Source organism: Cyclopterus lumpus, chromosome 17 (genome assembly GCF_009769545.1).
Source record: "Cyclopterus lumpus isolate fCycLum1 chromosome 17, fCycLum1.pri, whole genome shotgun sequence".
Taxonomy (NCBI): Eukaryota; Metazoa; Chordata; class Actinopteri; order Perciformes; family Cyclopteridae; genus Cyclopterus; species Cyclopterus lumpus.
In genome coordinates this window covers 1805373-1827872 of record NC_046982.1, presented here as the reverse complement: position 1 = coordinate 1827872, position 22500 = coordinate 1805373, and the positions used below count along the sequence as shown (strand labels likewise).

General features: G+C 40.5%; 2 protein-coding genes across 6 annotated transcripts in view; one reads left to right on the top strand and one right to left on the bottom strand.

The window, feature by feature from the left end:
- The window catches only part of agla (amylo-alpha-1, 6-glucosidase, 4-alpha-glucanotransferase a), a 39171-nt gene extending 26714 nt beyond the window's left edge, over positions 1-12457 (bottom strand). The window contains exons 1-6 of one of the 2 annotated variants that reach the window (XM_034556285.1): positions 12110-12457; positions 9152-9277; positions 6562-6772; positions 4533-4702; positions 2355-2558; positions 29-210 (exon numbers count right to left, since the gene is read on the bottom strand). In XM_034556285.1, coding sequence (XP_034412176.1) covers positions 29-210; positions 2355-2558; positions 4533-4702; positions 6562-6772; positions 9152-9239 — 855 coding nt within the window. In that variant the 5' untranslated portion in view covers positions 9240-9277; positions 12110-12457. Of the gene's footprint in view, positions 1-28; positions 211-2354; positions 2559-4532; positions 4703-4877; positions 6539-6561; positions 6773-9151; positions 9278-12109 lie in introns of those variants that run through there. The other variant, XM_034556286.1, reaches the window with a different exon arrangement.
- A 2331-nt stretch (positions 12458-14788) lies between these two features.
- Positions 14789-22500, top strand: part of frrs1a (ferric-chelate reductase 1a) — a 16680-nt gene continuing 8968 nt past the window's right edge. The window contains exons 1-7 of one of the 4 annotated variants that reach the window (XM_034556296.1): positions 14789-14989; positions 17712-17945; positions 18353-18495; positions 18744-18838; positions 20117-20267; positions 20338-20457; positions 22305-22376. In XM_034556296.1, the coding sequence (XP_034412187.1) occupies positions 17741-17945; positions 18353-18495; positions 18744-18838; positions 20117-20267; positions 20338-20457; positions 22305-22376 (786 nt within the window). In that variant the 5' untranslated portion in view covers positions 14789-14989; positions 17712-17740. Of the gene's footprint in view, positions 14990-16714; positions 17366-17711; positions 17946-18352; positions 18496-18743; positions 18839-20116; positions 20268-20337; positions 20458-22304; positions 22377-22500 lie in introns of those variants that run through there. The other 3 variants (XM_034556295.1, XM_034556293.1, XM_034556294.1) reach the window with 3 other exon arrangements.

The following is a 22500-nucleotide window of genomic DNA, read 5'->3' as shown; positions in this document are numbered from 1 at the left end:
GGTGTACAGCTGTGCAGAGTTTACTCACATCCAGATGGCTCTCATTGGTAATATCAGCAGGAAGTCCCTCAGACTCGTAGCGTCCCTCTGCTACTCGGCAGGTCAAATGCCAGATGGCTCTATCCAAGACCCAGGCTGGTCGCAGGTGAGGAGAGTTCACCAGGTTGTACCCACACTCTGGATGCTCTTTAATCCACACACTGTTAGCAGCTGCAAAGAAAAGGAATCATTTAGTCATTATTAGAGTAAAGATGAAGAATGCTGGAACACATACTTGAAAGACACAGTGAGGACGAGCCACAAAGGAATCATGCTGAGAAAATGTTAACATAGTTCACTAGATTGAGTGGCCAGTAGTCATTGTAACTTTAATGAAATTAAATTCCCTTTACTAAAAACTAAATGACATTACAGTTTTCATGTTGCATCTGCATTAAACATACATCATTGAGATTACACAATCTCTTATGACATTTGCTATATTGGCACATTTGAAAAGGAAAACAGATTTTCATTATTAATTTAATCATAAAACCTAATCATACAATACTATATGTTCGACAGCAGATCATGAACCAGCCTTCATAGGGATCTGCAGATCTACAGATGGACTGGCACTTCGTGGTTGAAGTCAGTGTTTAACCTTTTAGTCCGGCTCACATTACTGTTGACCTTTACTCGGACAAGACAAGGAGAGCACATGCGCTCCTATTTTAGAGCTGCAGTGTCCTTTCACTGAGCTTCATGTTGGTATGTTCACCCCATTTTATGCCCTTTAATCAGCTACTGAACCCACACCAAGTTTATAAGACTTTTTTTTTCTCACCCAATCAGAATGGAGAATATCAGATTCCAGTAGATTTGTGCTGTTCACACTGTTGTGAAAAGAATACTGATCAGTCTCATCTATTCTTGGTAATACAGGAATCCTTATTGGTCAAAGTGACTTCTGAATGTCATCTAATGCCTTGCTGCTGTGGGTGGAGCATTTCACTCCTAGTGAGAAGTGTAAAGTAGTCCAGTAGTTACTCTAAAGTGGACCTGGATAGGAGAAACTGTTCTCTCTATCATGTCTCTTTTAATATGTACTGCTGCATTTAAGCAAGAACATTTCACTTCAAATGAAAGTAGAATCTCTCATTTAAAGTGTCATCAATTTATTATAAATTATACAAATTTTGACTGTTTAATTCGTCAAAATATGTCAAAGGACTGGCATGAATTTACCTAACAAACCCTTTATGCCATCCGAATAAGCTGACTTCATAATTTGTTCAGATATTTATATATATGTATATATATATATATATATATATATATATATATATATATATATATATATATATATATATACACACACACACACATACACACACACATACACTTTAATATGTGTTGTGATTTTGTCTGCATCTCTATGCCATGGTGTGCTGCTGGAAATGTTGGTCGAGCCAGCTGTTTAAAAGTGCAGATGTTCTTATGTAGGAGGTTTTGTAGATTCAATACTGATGTTCTCAGGACAGTAAAATAGTCAATTTCAGGATTTACAATTAACCAATAACTTAAATTGATTTACAAATGTTAATCACAAATCACATTTCCAGTCTTCCCCTTCTGTTCTCATTGTTCCCTCCTTGTACAGACAACGTATCATCTGTGGGCATGAACTGTGATTCTTTGGTGTTTCGTTATCTCAAACTAAAGCTCATCGAAAAGAAAAGATTGACTTTTGAATCACGAATGTTAGAATATACTATAGGCTTATTGAGAAAGAACTGGCCAAAGTCACCAATGCTTTTTACAATTTTCTCTAGGATCAGCAGAAACTATTCACACATGTGCTTCAATAACTCAGTAGCGATACATCTGATTATGTGCAGCTTCATTGCAAGACAAAATAAATGTATTAGACTTATTTGAAGTTTAAATGGAAGATCAACCTAATAGTGACATTTAGCCTCCAAACTGGGAAACATTTCATTTAGTGAGGTCCCCTTCCTCCCCTCATTGTTCCTCCTAATGGTTTGTCCCATGCCAGTAGCCCCACATTAGTCTGTTCCTTTTGTACCAATTGCATCACTGAGTCAACAACCATTTCAGTTTCCTGCTGTCAGTTTAGGGCCCTTCTGGAGGTGATGAAGAGTTTGATATTGAAATGCTTCCCAATGCACTGCTAATGTGAGTGATCTTTGTTATTATAACCCAGTCTATACATATACAAACAGTATTTTATAGACTGGCCTTGATGAAAATCCAAGAGCCTTTCCCTAATTAGGCAGAATCACTTTGAACACAACTCACACACACACACACACACACACACACACACAATGTATATGCACAGAGTCACTCACCAGTATGATTATACACCACATCTGTAATACACAGCATATTCCATTCCTTCTTTAACTTCTCCACCAGAGCCCCCACATCTGCCCAGGTGTAGCTCTGACCGTCGGGGCTGAATTCAGGGTTAAAGTTGAGCTGGTCTGCCAAGGAGTAACAGGACCTAGACTCTCCCAGAGTCTGCAGCGGTGTGAAGTGGATCATGTTGTATCCTTTGAAAGAAACCCACGTACACACTATTATTAAGCAAATGCACCATACTGATGTGAGGTCCTGGGACAGGGATGTCATATGTGTACAGATTGTAAAGCCATCTGAGGCAAAGTCATAATTTATTACTACTACTGTTAATAATAACGTATGCTATGAAGTAGGGCAATATGGCTATATGGCTAATAATAGCTCTATGCTGCGATACATGTAGTATATTTCAAATACTAATGTGGTGTACGGTCATTTTAAAGTAAAAGTGGCCTTTGGAAATATATTCCTACGTAGTTTAACTAATTAATCAAACAATGTCAATTTACCGTATTTTCCGCACTATAAGGCGCACTTAAAAGCCTTTAATTTTCTCAAAAAACGAGAGTGCGCCTTATAATCCGGAGCGCCTTATATATGGATTAATTCTGGTTGTGCTTACTGACCTCGAAGCGATTTTGTGTGGTACACGGCGCTCTGTCAAAATGTTTTAGTACGACTTTGGTAAACTACAAAGCCGCATCGCTTGCAGCATTATGGTGCGTTCACACCAAACAGCTTTATAACTCGCATCAGTTTATTCACCAGTCAAGTTGTGTTCATTTGTGTCTTTCGCAACCAGTTGCGAAAAGGGGGCGTGGCTTATCTCTGTGGCTTGTCTCAGTAAAAACAGTTATAATTTCCTCCATTCACCACGGTCGAAATAACCACTAGTTCTGCTTTATACTTGTTGTGGACATCCCATAAACGTCGGAACATCTAACGCCCTCGTGTCTGGGTTCATAACATCACCCGTAGGCTCACAGCTCGGGGAGTTTCACCGACTCCGTCTCGATAGCTTCCAGTGCTACCAGAGCAGCAGCAGCCCAACAGGCGGAGCATCTCAATGCTGATTGGCTGGCGAGTTGCGAAACTTTTGAAACTCACGTAGGGAAGTTGAAATATTTCAACTCTGGCGAAAGCGTCTATCGCAACGTCCGGCGAATTTCAACCAAACGCGTCTGTGCGTTGACTTTACATGGGATCCAGACGCGTTTGGTGTGAACGCCCCTTTACGGCTACCGTAGTCAGGAGCGTCGCGGAGTAATACATAATATTAGTGTGTGTGTGTGTGTGTGTATAAGGACCCCACAATGGCACCTGTCAAGAGACACGCTTACAACGCGGACTTCAAACTCAAGGCTATCAGTCACGCAGTAGAACATGGGAATAGAGCAGCTGAGAGAGAATTCAACATTAATGAATCAATGGTACGGAAGTGGAGGAAGCAAGAAGATGACCTGCGCCAAGTAAAGAAGACCACACAGAGTTACGCTAACGTTTGATTTAGCGGTATCAGACTGTTTTTTTTATGTGTTACAACTGAACAAGGTTGGGAGTTATTGTGAATACGCTCATTAACGTTTGAACAATGTTGAGTTATTGTGAACACGTTTAATAAAGTTTGACTGACTGACTGTTTTGTTTTGCTTAATGCGCTTTATACATGAAAAAAGATCGAAAATAGACCATTCATTGACAGTGCGCCTTATAATCCAGTGCGCCCTATAGTGCGGAAAATACGGTAATTTTTCTCTGAAATCAGTTTGTGAGCGGTAGGTTTTCTAAATCAGCCTATCATTTATTTGGCTTATAATTCAATATTTATTAATTAATTTATCATTCAATCTGAATTACCCACCCCTACTTTGAAGGCCTGTGACCCTGACACTGTGTCTCTAGTTCAGTCCCTGTAGCCAAACACACTACAATGGTAATGACTCATCTGATTTCAGTCATTTGGGTTAAAGTTAAGGACTAAAATAACTTCCTGTAAACAAAGACTGGCTGTCAATATGTTCCTGTGACCTCAGGTGACCTCTCAGGTTCAGGTGGAGGGTCACAAGCATTGTTTCTCACAAAGTCACTAACCACTACTGTGCTCAGCCACCTGTATGGCACTAGCCTATTTCCACAAACAAATGCCATAAGATGTACACAGTCACCTGACTCCTTGGCTACTCTCAGTCTATCGAGCCAGTCATCGAGGTGTCCCAGGCATTTGGACAGGTAGGTCTGGATGCTGATGCAGTCTAATGGGAGGATTCGATTGTCTGCTCCAACATGAAGGACTGGGTCGACTACAATGTATCCTCCTCCTGACCTCTCTGTGTCTCTGTGGGGGAAAAATGGAAGTGAAAAATGATTTGAAAAATACCAGACAAAGTGGATGTGAAGATATACAAAACCATAAAAGGAAAGCTGTGATGCAGGCTATATTCAAGAGTTTTACTGTTTATGTATTGTCATTCTACAGCATCAGGTTGTAGTACACACAAAAAAAAACCCACCAAAAGCATTTATGATGGAGGTTGAGTTGTGCAGTCTCACAGCCTGAGAGAAGAAGCTGCTCTGTAGGCTGATGGTACGACAACAGATACTTCTGTATCTCTTGCCAGAAGGCAAACAAGCCTTTGGACAGCACCTCATCTCACCAATATCAGCAATAATGCACACAGAAGGATTCACAAAGGTATTTGTGATTCATAAATAAATGACCATCTCCCTCTTTTCAATGCACACAAAAAAAGGAGCATTATATATAAATGTAAAAAAGTATATGAAAATAGGATTCAAATGTATTTCTGATTTATACACAAATGTTATAGAAATCCATAAATATATGGATTCATAAGGATTCAAATTGTTCATAAAAAACCTCACAAACAGATGTCTAATGACCCCACACGAGAGTATACCATGGTGTCATGCACAGAGTGGGGACCTGGACATGGGGTGGATAGGAACCTCCTGGAACAGCAGCATGCTTCAGCATGGTGAACACTTTGGACTTGTGCACCCGACAAGTATTGAAACAACCAAACGTATATGGCAGATAAGACTGTAAAACAAACAGCAGCTGGATTACATCCACAATGTTGAACAACAGACCAACATCTGGCCAGGCCTCAACTTCAGCTTCTAAACTTGCATTCTTTCTACTGGCAACCCTCTGATTGTGTAGAACTCTATGAGAAAGTGATCCTACTTCTCACTTACTTCAGTAAACATTGTGCGTGTATGGTCTCAATCACTAGTTTAACATCTTCCTAAATACATTATGATGTTCATTTAGTAAAGGATGGCTCCATTTAGAATACAATAGACAATAAAGTAAGGAATGCTTCAGGCTTGGCTACCTTGTGAATAACAGGCAGCTACCAAATATGGGGTCTCTACCACAGCATCACTCCTCCACAGTCCAATTATGGTCACTCCCTTCCCAGGTTGCAAAAAACTAAGAGGGCAGTGGCCAAAATCCAAGATGGTGATGGCCAAACTTTAGGCTTCATAACTGCAGTCCACAAAGAAATGGGTGGCATCACAACAAATATTTCCACTTCTTACATACAGGCTATACAGCTAGTAAACAAACATATAGCTATGCTGACATTAGTTAATATTCGCTAACGCTGAGATTTGTGGGGGAAAGAAGTGTATTGATTAGGGACAATGGGTGAGATCTTCAGAAGACTTCATTATACCTCTCATTTGATGAGATGTGTGCTCAGTTGTATAGTGGTTAATATCCAGACAGTTTTTCAGAGACTTTGAACCATATTACGTGGTCTTAATTTTAGTTAGAGCACCTTGTGTTACAGCTGTTCTCTCAAAATAAAAAAAATTCCAAAGTCAAAAACACTGATATGGTTGAAAGCTCTGGAAAAAGCTTGTAAGTGAATGACCATTCATGCTTAGCCAGTATCATGGGATGGTATGCACACGGACACCAGTGTCACATTACTGTACACCATGACAATTCACTGCCAACAGTCCTACTTTCTGTAAAGACTATCCAGAAACATTTAAGAAGATATAACATCATATAATGCAGTTCTAGACACAGAGCAGATGTGTGTATTGGTGGTAGTTGTGCCTTCTGATGACAACTAACTCGAGCTAGCCTCTCCATCCTCAGCTCTCATGAGCTATACGATAATATTAGCCTGGGGTCCATTATCAGGAGGATCTTACCCATATCCAAAGTAGTACTGGTAGGACCCGGCAATCTTAAGGTCCAGACAGCAGAACTTATCAGAGTCATCCTCCCTTCCTGTTGGGTAGCTCCACTCCAAAACACGGAAGTTGTTTTGTTTAAATTGCTGTCCTTCAAGCGGATAGTTGGTGTGAACCACAACCCTCCTCCCCTGAAGGTTTGGTCCGAGGCGAAACTGAAGCTCAAAACCTGTGGAGGCAGAAATGTTTGGATTATTAGCTTCATTTCAACACATGGCAATCACGAAAGATAAACGGTGTGTTCAAATGCGTACAGACATGCCACTAATGTTTAGTAGGGGTGTGCAAAATGACCCAAAATTGATACAGTATTTTCGGGGAGTTTTGTATTACGTCACAGTATTACAAAATTAATCGAAAACATTATTCTAGGTGGAGCAAAGGCCAGCCCGGGTAACGCAGCAGAGAAGACAGATCCATAATAAGCACGATAACCGTAACCCCAAAATCATGTACGCGATTGAGTTTCATTTAGCTGACGCTTTTATCCAAAGCAACTTACATTCACACACCCTGTCCTACGGGGAGCAATTCAGGGTTAGGTATCCTGCTCAGGGACACATCGACTAGGGCTAGCACAGCCGGGGATTGAACCGGCGATCCTCTGATTGTAAGACAGACCTGCTAACCACTGACCACTGACCCACAGTCGCCCTCGATTAATATATTATTACCTGTGCCTTGAGCCTGGTTATTTGCTTCCTTCTATAGTCTCAACATCAGTACTGTAACATAAGACAGCTCTCAAATAAACAAAAAGGAATACTACACAAATATGTCACTCATAGTGATATTAGCCAAAAGAATATCAGACTTCCTGGTCCTTCAGAGTGGACCATAAAAGGATGTCTATATATAGTCCAGTTTAACAGCCAGCCCACAAAATCCCTATCAGGTTCAGAGTGCTGCAAATGTCACATTTCTACCTCCAAACTAACTGCTTTAGGACACACAGTCCATTACTGCAATTGAATGTCTATTTTTTTTATTTGAACTTATTGTAATTTGACTTAAAACAGGACTTCTTAATTACTTTAATGTCATCTCTTTTTTTTCACACACACACACACACACACACACACGCACACATCCTGCCCTCAGGTCAGATATATAAATGTATCCCTTTAAAAGAGATATGGCATGCGTGTTTGGATATGAATTGGCAAAAACAGCGTTTACATTTCAAAAAGAGTGTAATCTCAATCTCATCAGTCCTTCTCATAATTATATCCCACCCACTGCCTCACTTGGAAACATGTTGTATCAAAGAGGTTAAATGGTGTTGCACTGGGAGCTGGACCTTTGAATACTTGAGGAAGCGTTCATTTAAATCTCCAATACAGATTTCTTTCAATCCACAAAAGATATGACTTCCTGAACACAATCCATCCCTGGTTCCCAGCGGACTAGTTGAGGGCAGAAGGACTTCAAGACACCAACACTGCATACCCTAAATTCACCTTAAAATGAGTCGGTTGGGTTTGGTCACCACCAGGGTTGCAACATTCCGGGAATACTCAAAGTTGGAAACTTTCCATGGGAATTAACGGGAATAAATGGGAATAAACGGGAATTAACAGGAATAAACTGAAAATGTTGGGGTAATTTGACTGTATGTACCTCGTCATAAGCAGACATGCATGCAAACATTTATAATAGAACTTTTAAAAATGACATTTTTTACTTTTTTGACATTTTGTGAGTAGAACTTTATTCTTTCATCGAAGAACAAAAACATGAACGTTGAATAAAAAAGGTGTATTCCCTATGATCTCCACCCCCCAACACAAAAATCCTTTCAGGTCTAAATGTTTTCTTCCTGGACCTCATCAACGTCCTCCTCACTGCTGTAACAAGTTAGTCTACTGTATACAAATAAACTTGGTATTAAAATGAACATGGCTTCAGTTTACCAAGTAATCAATATGCTATATGACAAACAGTGTTGGGAAAGTTCACTTTCTGAACTAGTTCAGTTCATACATTTTATAATGAACTAGTTCAGTTCATAGTTCATAATTCAAAATGTTGCACTAAGTTAACAGCTCCAAAAAATGAACTAGTTCAGTTATTTTTTTCAATATGTTGCAGCTATAATTGAAATCTCTATCTGTCTGCAATACCGCTCTTGGCCTCTACGCCACTCGGCGCTGACACACTTGCCAGACAAAGGGCTGAAACGTTCAGACAACACTGATGACAAAGACGTTCAAAAACAACAGAACGTTTTATGTTTATGTTTCTGGCAGACAATGTTCCCAACCAGCTGCATTCAGGGTCCAGCTGAGCTCAGCGTGCATAGTCTTGTTCTCAACTACATTTAAGTTCCCTGTTATATGTTTTTGCAAAAAAATGTAGGCACATTTTTTTTTTTTTTAATTCCCGAGCCAAAATTCCCATGGAAACTTTCCGCCCCTTTGCAACCCTAGTCACCACCAATATGTGTTAATGTAGTTCAGAATTGGCATGGTCTCAGTAGCCTCCCTCATACTTTCAGGCATTCAGTAAACTGCAAAGCAAAAGTGCAGTTGTTTAAAAGAAGCATTACCTTGTTCCAGTCGGAACAGGGTCCTCTCTAAATTCTCCTTGGCGTTGATCATCAGGACTCGGATCTGCTTCAGGTGTTGAGGTAACATATTAGGAAGATCTTCAAAGTGAAATGATCCCTGGCCTCCTGAAAAGAGGAAAAATAAAGCTTACTAAATATTTATAATCATTTGTTTGTTTGTGTCTGAACTGTATGAAATAGTCCCCAAACTGGACCACATCCCCATTGTACTCCAATTCAATAACATTAAAGGTGCAGTACATACAGTAGGCCTCTGATTAATGTTTCCTAATGGATTAAATGTTTCATGATGAATGTTTTAGGAAAAAAAGAGTGCAGGACTTCAGGGGCAAAAATCCAGATTTTTGTAATTTGTTTTTTTTGGGGGTATATTTCCCATTCACTTGACCTACAGTCCATTTCAATACAATACAGTTTACAGACAGATTGTGGCTGGAGGCATGCAGAAGAGGAGCTTATATATTTTGATGTAACATATCATTTATGTGTAGCAGAGCTCATTGAGTTCAGAGACCCACACAGACAAATGGGGTAGACCACACATTAACTGTGAACACCTCAAAGGAAAGCAACTCTGAAGTAACAAGCAGAGTTACAAACCAGCAACAGAAGTGTGTCATATACAGTAGCTTGACGGCCAACTATCTACTGTTTTTAGCTATCAGAGGTATGGCAATTCGAAAGTGATCAATATGCAATATCTTAAAACCACTTGAGCTCCAAAAGGAGCTTATTCATTTGTGACCAAACTACACACAGTAAAAAAAGAAATGCTAATTGAACAAGTCAAGAGGGGATGTTTGTGAAATCATGACAATATAGGCTATCTCAAATACAAAATGCTGTGACCACATTGACCAGCATTCACAATGTGAAACTAATCAACAAGTAGATGACTGACATTAATAGCACATAGAAGTTTGCCAAAGATTGCTAACAGGCATGAAGTCAAGAGACATTACATGTTAAATGAGGATGTTCAGACAATGAGTTGATTGAGACATGTGTTGTGTAATCAGTCAGTTGATGATTGAGCATTTTTACTTTTAAATGTCCATTTTACTAGACACAAATTAAACAGTGAAGATCAAACTCAATGATCAAACTAGCAACTGATGGTCTGTTAAACATCTGGCATAACAGCAGTAAGATCCAGATTTGTTTTTGCTAAATTACATCCTTTTTATGATTAACTGTATATGATATGACTTACCCTAAACAATTGAAATCAATGTGCCATAATGACAAGTAAAAAAAATAAATAAACCAACAACCATTTTCAGTGACGGGAAGTGTGTGCGTGTGTGTGTGTGTGTGTGTGTGTGTGTGTGTGCACACACACACACACAAGCACTGTATTTATTACTTACAATCAATTCAATTCAATTCAGTTTATTTTGTATAGCCCAATATCACAAATTACAAATTATCCTCAGAGGGCTTTACAATCTGTACACATACGACATCCCTGACCTTTGACCTCACATTAGATCAGGAAAAACTCCCCAAAAATAAACTTTCACAGGGAAAAAAGGGAAGAACCCTTCAGGAGAGCAACAGAGGAGGATCCCTCTCCCCGGATGTACAGATGAATAGATGTCATGTGACCAGAATGAACAGCAATGCTTGAATGCATTCATGATAATAAATGGTATATTATAAATGACAATATAACATGATGAGGGCCGTTATGCAGAATGAGCATTTACTTTTGATACTATTGGTAAATACTTGTTATGAATTGTTTCTATTGTGTGCTTTTACTATTACTTTTTTGTTTTTGTTTAAAGGATCTGAATAGATCTTACATCCTTGACTATTTTAGCTTCTTGGACAACAACTGACTGTGTACGGTCTTCTTGTGTGCAATCGGGTTTTCAAGGATGCACGTTAAAGTACTAGAAACTACTCAAATAAGCTGCTATGTCTTCATACCACAGGCCCTAAAATGACTAGAAGCAGACACCACAGACATAAGCTGCTGTTTTAGATGTTTTTATTAAAGCAAAATCACATGGCAAAGACACTGTTTGTATATATATGTGCGCCAACATCCGAGACAGAACATGCTGTCAGTGTTGCGTTGTGTTCTGTACATGGAGCAGGTTGATGCATCCAGTCACTCTGAGTCTGCGCAGTGCTTCCGATAAGAACAAGGTCAGGAATCCAACCGTTAATGTCACACTACCTATTTATAAAACTCTTCTGATCACTGTTCAGCTTCTTCTTTCCGTACAAAGACAGCGTGACAAACAGATACAGACGTCAAATATCAAGATGACGGCAGATCAGTATTCGCCATGGCGATTCAACCTGCAAAGTTAATATCCACTTTGTGGCTGGACTCCAAATTCCATTCAAAAGAGTGGCCATTTGATGTCGACTCGCTTACTAGCACATTGTCATTCACCGTAAATTATAATGCAAAGCCCAAATGTAATTATTAGTAAACAGTTAACAAGTCGGTATCCGTACACGTTAGTAAAGGCACCTTATTGTCATAACGCCACACATTAACTCGTGGTTCATTGTGTACATGATGTACTGAGGTGGGCGGTGCCGTTAAGTTGACATTTGAGTGAGGAAAGTAACGCAAACTAGGTTCCTTCGTCGCAAGGAAAGGCTAACAACGTTTATCAATATACAACATGCTAAATGGTTATGAGCATTCGTCTATACACTAAGAATGTGTTTTCCCATACTAGGGTGTCACGTTGAATTACGAAGCAGCGTTAAAGCTAGGTTAGTATTATAATTAACGTTATAACAGTAAGCTAAACGTATATCAGCACACGTTAGCTAACGTCCGTTAGCTAGTTAGTGATGCATCTGTGGACCCGCTAGCATATAGCTGGGGATACAACTCGTATACGCTTAATGATATGACAATATTACACGACAGTCCATACAAATGTGTGCATATGCATTCCCACTCACCTGTCAGTGGTGTCTTTGCTAGGTCACAGTAACAGGAGGACGGCTTCGAGTGGGACAGCTCTGTTTCTTGTATGGACAGTGACGGGGGGGCGTGTCTGCAGACCGGGGGCCTTTACCGTAATAACCCAAGTAAAACGGAATTATTATGTGTAAAGGTTTTTAAGGCACTTTCAAACCTGTATTTATGTAACAATGAAATTGTGTGCACTGCTTAATTAGTGTAAATATAGCTGTGATGCATGTATACAGGAAGCTGCCCGGTAGCTTCATTCAGGGAATGTAGTGCCTTGTTGTTCCTGAAGCACTGGCATTGGTATGCAAACCCTTAACCCCAGTCACGTAGCTTCTGTATTGACTGAAGACAAATGCCAAGCCTTTACTTAGACATTAGAGCCTACTCTGCTGGATTGCAACAGTATGTGTGTAATGCCGGAAACATCTATGCAATCTGTATATTTACAGCAATAACTAATTGATTGAAATAGGATATTGCTGCCAAAAAGCTCATGCTCTTGCATAATTCCTGTTGCGCAATTTCTAAGCTTTACCAGACACATACACATGCACGTAGGCACACACACGAACAAGGGAGTTACATAAGATGGCACTGCAGTGCAGCTGTTGGACAGTCAAGTGCAGCACACCAGGTCTGTACCACAAAAGCACTGGCTAGTAACATAAAGTCAATGTTATGTCATACATTAACATAGATCGGGTCAATTCAAATGTAATCTTAAATCATTGAAAAATGACCACTTTCATGAGAATATCATTTTTAATCAAAGTGTTCTTCAAGATAACTCATTAGGTCTGCTCATTAGACATACTGGGACACAGTTCATTTACAAAGCATCATCTAAATTGCTAAAATCTGCATGCATATTCAATGTTACTGTATGTTTTGTGTTCAGGGGAGAACATGATATACGATGGGAAAGGCTGATCATCCAAAACATTTGTGTGACTATGTTACTCACTGTGAATGTGACGTGATCATGAAATGTACCTTTCATACCACCAGAGGGAAATATTGTTCACAAACATCAACAATGGACAAATCTAAATCCCAAACTTTGAGAAGTTAAGGCACAATTTTCTGGTTGAACAATATATGTATAGTTTGTCATACTTTGCACACTAATTATATTTCTTCAGTAATGTAGTGTAGAGCAGTCTTACTTGGGAAATGATTCACATGAAGGAAACTAAAAACACTAGCTTGGAGAATCACATGTTGGACACTACATGTTTGAAAATGGAAACACAATGAAAATGACGATGATGCACGCCTTGCACAGGCAGCGCTTGAGGTGGACGTCTGGATGGCAGGGAGAGTACCGGTGAAGCGTTGGGCAGTTTTTACCACCTTCTGCAGTGCTTTCCGATCTGAGCCAGAGCAGTTGCTATACCAAACTGGGATGCAGTTAGTAGGATGCTCTCGATGGTGCAAATATTGATTTTCATAATATTAAATCATTTAAAAAAGAAAAGAATCAGCGGATGAATCCATAATGAAAATGTTAGTTAATGGTTTTAAATGAATGCATAATTAATAATAATCTGAGAGAATATATAAATAGCAGAACAGTCTCCTCAGGAAGAAGAGACACTGCTGTGCCTTCTTGAGCAGAGTTGAGGTGTTGAGGGTCCATTTCAATTCAATTGAATTTATTTTGCATAGCCCAAAATCACAAATTACAAAATCCGCTCAGAGAGCTTTACAATCTGTACATACGACATCCCTGACCTTTGACCTCACATCAGATCAGGAAAAACTCCCAAACAATAGAAAAATAACCTTTCACAGGGAAAAAATTGAAGAAACCTTCAGGAGAGCAACAGAGGAGGATCCCTCTCCCCGGATGGATAGAAGCAATAGATGTCATGTGTACAGATGAACAGAGTTACAGAGTTACAACATATTCTATGAATATTACAGAAATGATGAATACTTAGTAGTCATGGACCACAATCCAGATTTCCACAATCCATCAAACTTCTTTCTGAAGCACACAAAAAGATCCGTGGGTCTTTTTTAAGAACACATTTGAAGTCATCTGTTGAGGATTACCCGTTATCATTTCCTGGGCATAACTTTGACATGACTGCTACCAAAAAAGTATGTAGTAAACATTGGTACACCGTTATATTTTATGGTTTAGGGATTGGGACACAGTGTGCATACCATATGCTCCCAACAGTGAATAATATTTTCCAGGAACATTTTTAAGTGTTTGTTTACCATTTGGTGCATCAGAGGGGAAAACACACTGAAGCAATGATTCATGTGCAGTCAGCATGGCTCATTCAAGGACTGTTGATGTGTCTGTCTTCTGACTGAGCACTTGACACTAGAATGTTCTCTTTAAAAAAAACTTTTTTCTTTAATTAAGTTTGAAAGAGAGAAAATAAACAAGAAAGAAAAACTGTTTTTAAAAGACAGCATTCTGCAGTGTTCTGAATCATTGTGTATCACCAGACTTATTAATGCAACAAGGACTTGCTCCCTGCTGGCCACTTGAAAGAATGACTTGTTAAAGCAGTTTTATTAACTGCTTTATTGCATTGTAATAACTCCCAAATGGAGCCATACTTGATGTAATCATTTACACGTGATTTTGCTGCAATTACAAGACAAATGGTCTTCCTTTAAAAAGTCTATGGGACCAAAGGAACCGCTTGTGCAGCAACTGTAAATGGAATGTACACGTGACAATGAAACCATAAAAAGTCATATCAGGAAGTTCCAATAGTTCATCCAACATAGGCGCACACACACACACACACACACACACATAGATATTGTACTCACACACATATATATATATATATATATAGCCACGGTTGGAATATGTTCCTTCTACTGCAGCAGGACGAATGGTGAGTACAACAACCCTATTACAAACTCTGGTTCAAGAGTTTTCTTTAGAAATAGACCCTTTCTTTATGTTATTATTTAATTTTTACAAGTGGTGGCCAGTGCCTGAGGCTTTCTTAGCAAGTGTCTTTTCATCACAAGGTCATCATTAAAAAAAAGTTTGCATTGATTGGAATATAATAATAATATAATAATGGAAATCTTAGTACTTAGTGTTTAAATGTATGCTGTTCTTTCTGCTTCAAGATGTGTCCTGAAAAAGGTCACTGAGGCCACAAGTGCTGAAATGCTGAGATGTGTACACACTTACTGAAACCTGCAATATGAATATGTCAGCCTAAATTAATCAACTCCTCCAAGTCATATTAATACTCACATTCCTCGAGGCACCGGCCGAGGAGGTGGAGTAGCAGCCATCTTTGACTCAAGCCTATTAATGAATCCTAAACCTAAACTAAACTACAACTCATTTGAAAGCCTTGTTCTTAGTCTTTCACATCCAACCTGGAAAACATTACATCCATCCATCCATTATCAGCTCTTATCCGGGCCGGGTCGCGGTGGCAGCAGGTTCAGCAGGCCGACCCAGGCCTCCCTCTCACCCGTAACACTTTCCAGCTCATTCTGGGGGATCCCGAGGCGTTCCAAGGCCAGCCGGGAGATATAATCCCTCCAGCGTGTCCTCGTCTTCCCCGGGGCCTCCTACCAGTTGGACGTGCCCGGAAAACCTCTAATGGGAGGCGTCCAGGAGGCATCCTGACTAGATGCCCGAACCACCTCAGCTGACTCCTTTCGACACGAAGGAGCAGCGACTCGACTCCAAGCTCCCCCCTGATGTCCGAGCTCCTTACCCTATCTCTAAGGCTGAGCCCGGCCACCCTACGGAGGAAGATCATTTCGGCCGCTTGTATCCGAGATCTCGTTCTTTCGGTCACGACCCAGAGTTTGTGACCATAGGTGAGGGTTGGAACGTAGACCGACCAGTAAATGGAGAGCTTTGCCTTCCGGCTCAGCTCCCTCTTCACCAAGACGGACCGGTACAGCGCCTGTTTTACTGCTGCAGCCGCACCGATCCGCCTGTCGATCTCCCGCTCCACCTTACCCTCACTCGTGAACAAGACCCCGAGATACTTGAACTCCTTCGCTTGGGGTAGGCAGTTTGTCCCCACCTGGAGGGAGCAATCCGCCGGTTTCCGGCAGAGCACCATGGCCTCAGATTTGGAGGTGCTAACTCTCATCCCTGCCGTTTCGCACTCGGCTGCAAAACATTACAGACAATTATATTTGTTATACTGTACCGGCCACCAGGTCCATATTCAGAATTTATATGTGAATTTTCAGAGTTTTTATCAAGTTTAGTCCTTAAAACTGATAAGGTTATTATTGTAGGAGATTTTAATATTCATATGGATATTGATAATGATTGCCTTAGTGCTGCATTTATCTCATTTCACATCACTTGTTTTTACCTGAACCATGGAGATTCCACAGTGGAAAAAGAATGCAGTCCCGAGACCACAAATGTGGCCACAGACCTGCGGAGTTCCTCCACCTGGTCTTGTGTTAAATGAGCCTTTTTGCCGAGGTGAATGGGGTCACTGTGTAGCGATCTGTAATCTCTACCCCACGACCTTTCCTGTTAACTCCCCCCCGATGTGCACCTGTCCGAAAAGAGTGACAACAGCGGAAATGCGGGGCGGAGCAAAAAAGAGGGGGAAAGAGCAGTGGTGTACGGCGCTTCCGGTCGGAGTGAGGTTTTACGTCCGTCGGCTTGTTTCGAGGATCGGAAAGTGCGCGCTACCGGGAGATCGAGTGTCGCCGGGACATCCGGAGCATATTCGGACATCGCCGAAGGAGACGCTTCTTTAATGAAAACACGGACTGGATTACCGGGACCGGACTCACCTGACTGACCGACACTCTGGGAAACGCCGTGAGAGAACCTTCTGCTTTGGTTTCGGGACATTGGGTTTCACCGTTTGGGAATTGGACTGAACTGAACTTGCTCAGACAGACTATGATTTGGGTTTGAGATTGAGTAAAAGGGAAATTCTGGAATGGACTTTGGATGGAATGGTGTGTCATTTCACTATGTGTATTGTTGTCCCTGTCCCTGCTCTGTTAAATACAAATGGATGCATTTTGAGCGAACTCTGTTGTGGTGTGTAATTGTTTGGTGGCCGATGCTAAATATTTAGCTTTTGGGAAATGTACCTTGGAGGGTTCAATATGTGTGATTATTATCTTCTATACTTGAGCCCTGTGTGCGGTTGACTTTAAAGGACAAATAACGACTCCAACCCTGAAGAAACATTGTTAGGCACCGACCTAGCTGGCACCCCAAGCAACTGTCATTACCGTTACAACTGTTGAAGCTGGTGAGACACAAATATAAACATAAATAATGTTAAATATGTACACACAACAGAAGCATCACTACACATGCCCTCGCTAGTGTCATTAACATACACTGACAATTAAAAAGAGACACAAAATAACTTCACAGAGACACAAATCAACTACACTGAGACTCAAAGTGACAATCCAACATTTTGGAGAGCCTTAGCAAGAGGCAGAGAGCAGCTCTTTATTCTATGGTTGACTTGTTAGAAAGTGTGACTGGCTGTATGGATACAACTGGTCAAATACACAGTTTGAAGATGATTCCAGAAGCATGCTTGTGGTCATGTTGAATAAATTATTTACTGTGATTTCTTTTTTCAGAAATTGTGGACACTGCAGCAGCTGATACTATGCCTCCTGTGGGCTTGGGTGTCCTTCTCTTAATCTCTGTCTCAGTGTGTTACTGGGTGCCCGCAGGCTGCTATGCCAACGGCAAGGTCACCAAAGTCTGTGGCAGCATGGAACCCCACCATGATGTCCATGGTCAAACCGCTCACAGCCCCTACCACCTAGAAACCAACACCACCACGTTTAGTCCCGGAGAATCGATCAAAGGTAACCAAGGACTGTGACGTGTCATCAAGATTTGTGGAAATGGTTAAACCCAACACTACCAGTTCAGGCATGTCAATAGAATTTAGAGCTGTGATAAAGGCCGTGATGTGAAAAATGGGCTAATTTTGATCCAACTTTCAGAAAAACCACCCAAAACAGAACCCATAAAGTCACTCCTATTACAGTAAAACGGTTTACTTAAAGCTTTCAATATGCAGTATTCCAAAACGAAGGAGCCGATGAGCAGTCATTTGCAATTTTAACAAATTAGACTTGAGACTTTCTTTAACCTGGGCAAAATACAGGTCTTAGTATAAGCTTATTAGCCTCGAACCAAATTAATAAAATCATTGATGATGTTGATATCATTTTCTTGATTCTTACATTTCTTAATCACTCTTTTCCAGTCATCCTCACCGGAACATCGTTTTTTGAGGGATTTCTACTTCAAGCCAGGGATGCAGCCAATCAGGGCTCCGTAACCACAGTTGGCACCTTCACCCTTACCAATCGGAACAAGGCACAGCTGCTCACCTGTAATAAGCACCAGGTGTGTACACGTACACATAAAGACACAGTCACGTTTTTATTATTATCACAAAACCCAGAAAGGTAACACTCAAATAAGATTATTACATACAATTCATAAAAATGAAATTAAAAAAAGTGTGTGTGTGTGTGTGTGTGTGTGTGTGTGTGTGTGTGTGTGTGTGTGTGTGTGTGTGTGTGTGTGTGTGTGTGTGTGTGTGTGTGTGTGTGTGTGTGTGTGTGTGTGTGTGTGTGTGTGTGTGTGTCCAGGATTCAGCAGTGAGCCATACAAGTAATGCCAGACAGACAGAGGTGTGTGTCATCTGGAATGCTCCTGCAGATGCTCCCAAACAGGTTCAGTTTTTGTGAGTTTATTTATTTCTAAACTCTCATTCAAAGACAGTTTATCTAACCTTTTCTGAATAGTGGCCACTGTTCACAAATTACAATTGCGGCATAATTTGATACAGAAAACAATAGTGTTCCAGTAGCTCAAGTCATAAAGGCATTAGGTGTTATTCGCAACATTAGTTAATACAACTGGTTGTAACTGAACTCAGCCAATCAAATCGGCTAGTTAAGCAACCTCTGCATTGTGTTGGCTGGAGGAATGATGGGTAGTTGGCCTACATCCATTTCTGTGCTTACTTTTTTTGTCTGGCTATAAACTATAAAGTTGACTTAAACCAGGCACAATCGTTTCCACTGTCAACTTGTCAAATACCAACGATTGGTCAGTGGCCTTGGGTGTCTTGAAACAGATGCCCAGAGGCACCTTTTAGCATCTGTATGAGACACACTTGGCTTTTAGCTAACTCCAATTTAAACCCATCTGCGTCAGTATTAGACGTTAGAGCAGCAGACGTATTATAAGGAGCAAGAAAGTCCACATGGAATTGGTGGAAAAGGAGGTTGGATGGGTCAAATAAACACAGGACTTTCACCCACTACACCATTGTTCATTTCTCATGTGAAACTAATTATACATTGATTTATTCTACCATAGTTATGTTACATACTTTTTAAAACCCAAAACACGTTCTATTCTGAAGCCTAACCAAGTAGTTTTGTTGCGTGAGTAAATCTAAATACCTAATATTGGAAGTTTATTTTGAAAAAACAACATGCCTTTAATTAACAAAAAAATGACATTGCACCACTGACACGTCCAACACTGATGCGAGAGGAGTACGTAGAGCATCATAGTTTGAAGCATAGGGCCACCGAGCAAGCATCTGTATTTGAGTTGTGAGTTAGAATGTGTTGCACACTAAAAATTATGTAACAAATACAGTAGCATAAAAATATGTACATTCAAAGGAAATAATACATATACTGATTTATGTTACACAAAATACAAAATATGTTATTAAAGAATAAAACCTAACTTCCTGTGAAGATAGAATTTTATTTAAAAAAAGATGATTTAGCGAGTAGAAACTGACTAGCAGTTCCTGCCCTGTCCAAATCTGAAACTCATACTTACATACTCTCATACTTTGGAGTTTAGGGCCAAGCGTCAGTATTTGACTGGTTGGGAGTGAGAATGTCCTATAAGCTAATTTAAATAATGTTTATTTTAAAGGTCTGTATTTACTCTACAACAGAATATGTCACAATACCTGTGTATGCATATTTTCCAGTGTGAGTGTAGTTACCCACTACAATGTATTTTGGGTGAAGCTGCCTGGACCAGTCATCTATCAGCATGGTGTTGCTCCCCACCCGCCTCAGTCAGACACTACACCTCCTCCAGTACAACCTACTACCACACCCACCATCCTGACTGGGCCTGTGAGTGTTATAAACGTTAATGTGAAATGAGTGAAACAAACAAATGAATAACTCCATCTCCCTATCATAGTTTACTTCTGACGGATGTGGCCAATCAAAATCCTGCCTGCTGGATCCTCCAGGCTGTGATCCAAAAGAAGATCCTCACTGCTTCTTCCTGTCCATGACTCCTGAGGGACCAGACAAAACGGTCTGACTTTTAACTGTTTCATTTACAATGAATGCACTTACAGGTGCTACATGAAGCATTTTAACAGCAATGGATGCTCACCACATTCAAATTGAGCAACACATTCTCGATCCCAACTCGTTAAATACGTCACAAACTATGACGCTTTACCTTCCCCTCGAGCCTCAGTTTTGGCTATGTCCAATACAACATTGGAACGCTCTGTTATAAACCCAATAACCCAACTAACCATCACAACCAAAAATAAATCAAGGAAAGCGGATATTCTTGACCTTCAAGCAGGCAGCAAGAGAGAAAAGCTAATCTTCTCTAGCATTTCTGAAAAGAAACCTGACAACCCAGAGACAATATATCCAGCTCAAAATATCACATGACACCATCAAGAACATCACCTTTCACCACATACATTGCCTGAGAGGAAAACAACTGTGTGACTGTGGTTCAGTGGATAGCAGGTCTGTCTTTCAACTGAGGATCGGCGGTTTGATCCCCCCTCACTCATCGCCCTAGTCCATGTGTAAGCAAGACACTTAACTCTGTGTGTAAGCAAGACACTTAACTCCGTGTGTAAGCAAGACACTTAACTCTGTGTGTAAGCAAGACACTTAACTCTGTGTGTAAGCAAGACACTTAACTCTGTGTGTAAGCAAGACACTTAACTCCGTGTGTAAGCAAGACACTTAACTCCATGTGTAAGCAAGACACTTAACTCCGAAATGCTCTCCGTAGCTGTTCTGCGGTATATGAATGTAAGTCACTTTGAAAAAAAGCGTCAGCTAAATTAAATGTAATGTAAAGAACACTTCAGCTCCAGGAAAAGTGACTTAATAGACCAGACTATGGACTCAAAGGCTACTATTCACTATCAAAAGGCAAGAGAACAAACATGGACTGGGGGAGAAGGGGCCCCCTTTTGCCACTCGCTATTTAGCACACTGACGACACTTAAACGCTGATATGATCTTTAAGGCGGACAAAATGTTGCAATGAAATGAAAACACACTGTGAAAGGGTTGAAGTTGTAAGATGAAAACACTGACAGGTCCCAGACAGGACAATGCTCCAGTGACCAATCAGTCATAAGAAAGCCCGACCATAAAGTATGCCCTACTTTATAATCTATTTTAATCTCTTTTCCTGGAAATGAACATCATGCTGCATTAAAGAAGACTTGCAACTAGGGATTGAGATGTCAGGATCATCCTGGTTTGATCACTGAGATCACATGTGTGAGTCGTGTCTTTTGTGTTTCTTCTACTTGAATAATTCATCGAGTGAGCAATAAAGTTGCTTTTTCAACATTGTTGGCGTTTGGTTCCTGTTCCTGGTGGCTACACCGTGACAGGACGAACCCACAAAGGGGAAAGACACAAACAGGGTTAAATACACAGGGATGGTGCAGCTGATTGGACACAGGAGGAAACAATCAGGGACATGGCAGACAATCACAGGGACAGGAAGTGGAGAGAAACGGAGGACACGAGAGACGGGGACTACAAAATAAAACAGGAAACAAGACACAAAACTCCAGATCCTGACAATAAACTCATGTTTACCCAGGTGAGAAGTACTGTCATTTTCTCTGAGACTTCTATACTTCTATTTGCAAGCAGAGTCGCCTGCTGCTGGCTATTAGAAAGACTGCAAGTTTCAGGCCCCTAATGCAATCCGCATTCATTAAAAAAGGCTCAATAGACAACAATATTTAAAACTGTGTGTTTAAAAGGTCTTTCTCTCACTGTCTTGTTTAATGTCTGATATTGTTCAGAACTGGACTGGGCTATCTGAAATGACATTAATAAACTAGTCAAATAAATATATTGAATCTTCGTCACTTTTCTTTACAGTCTGTGATTTTTGAGCTGAGTGGCCCGGCGGAGGGATACATTGCCTTTGCACTGTCCTGGGACACATGGATGGTAAGATAGTCCCTCAGTGTAGCGCAACATTCTCCATCAAATACAGACCAGGTTGATCTTCAGTATAACCAGAAGAATGAACTTTGATCAAAAATCACTTAGTGTGCAGCAGGATTTCTGAGAA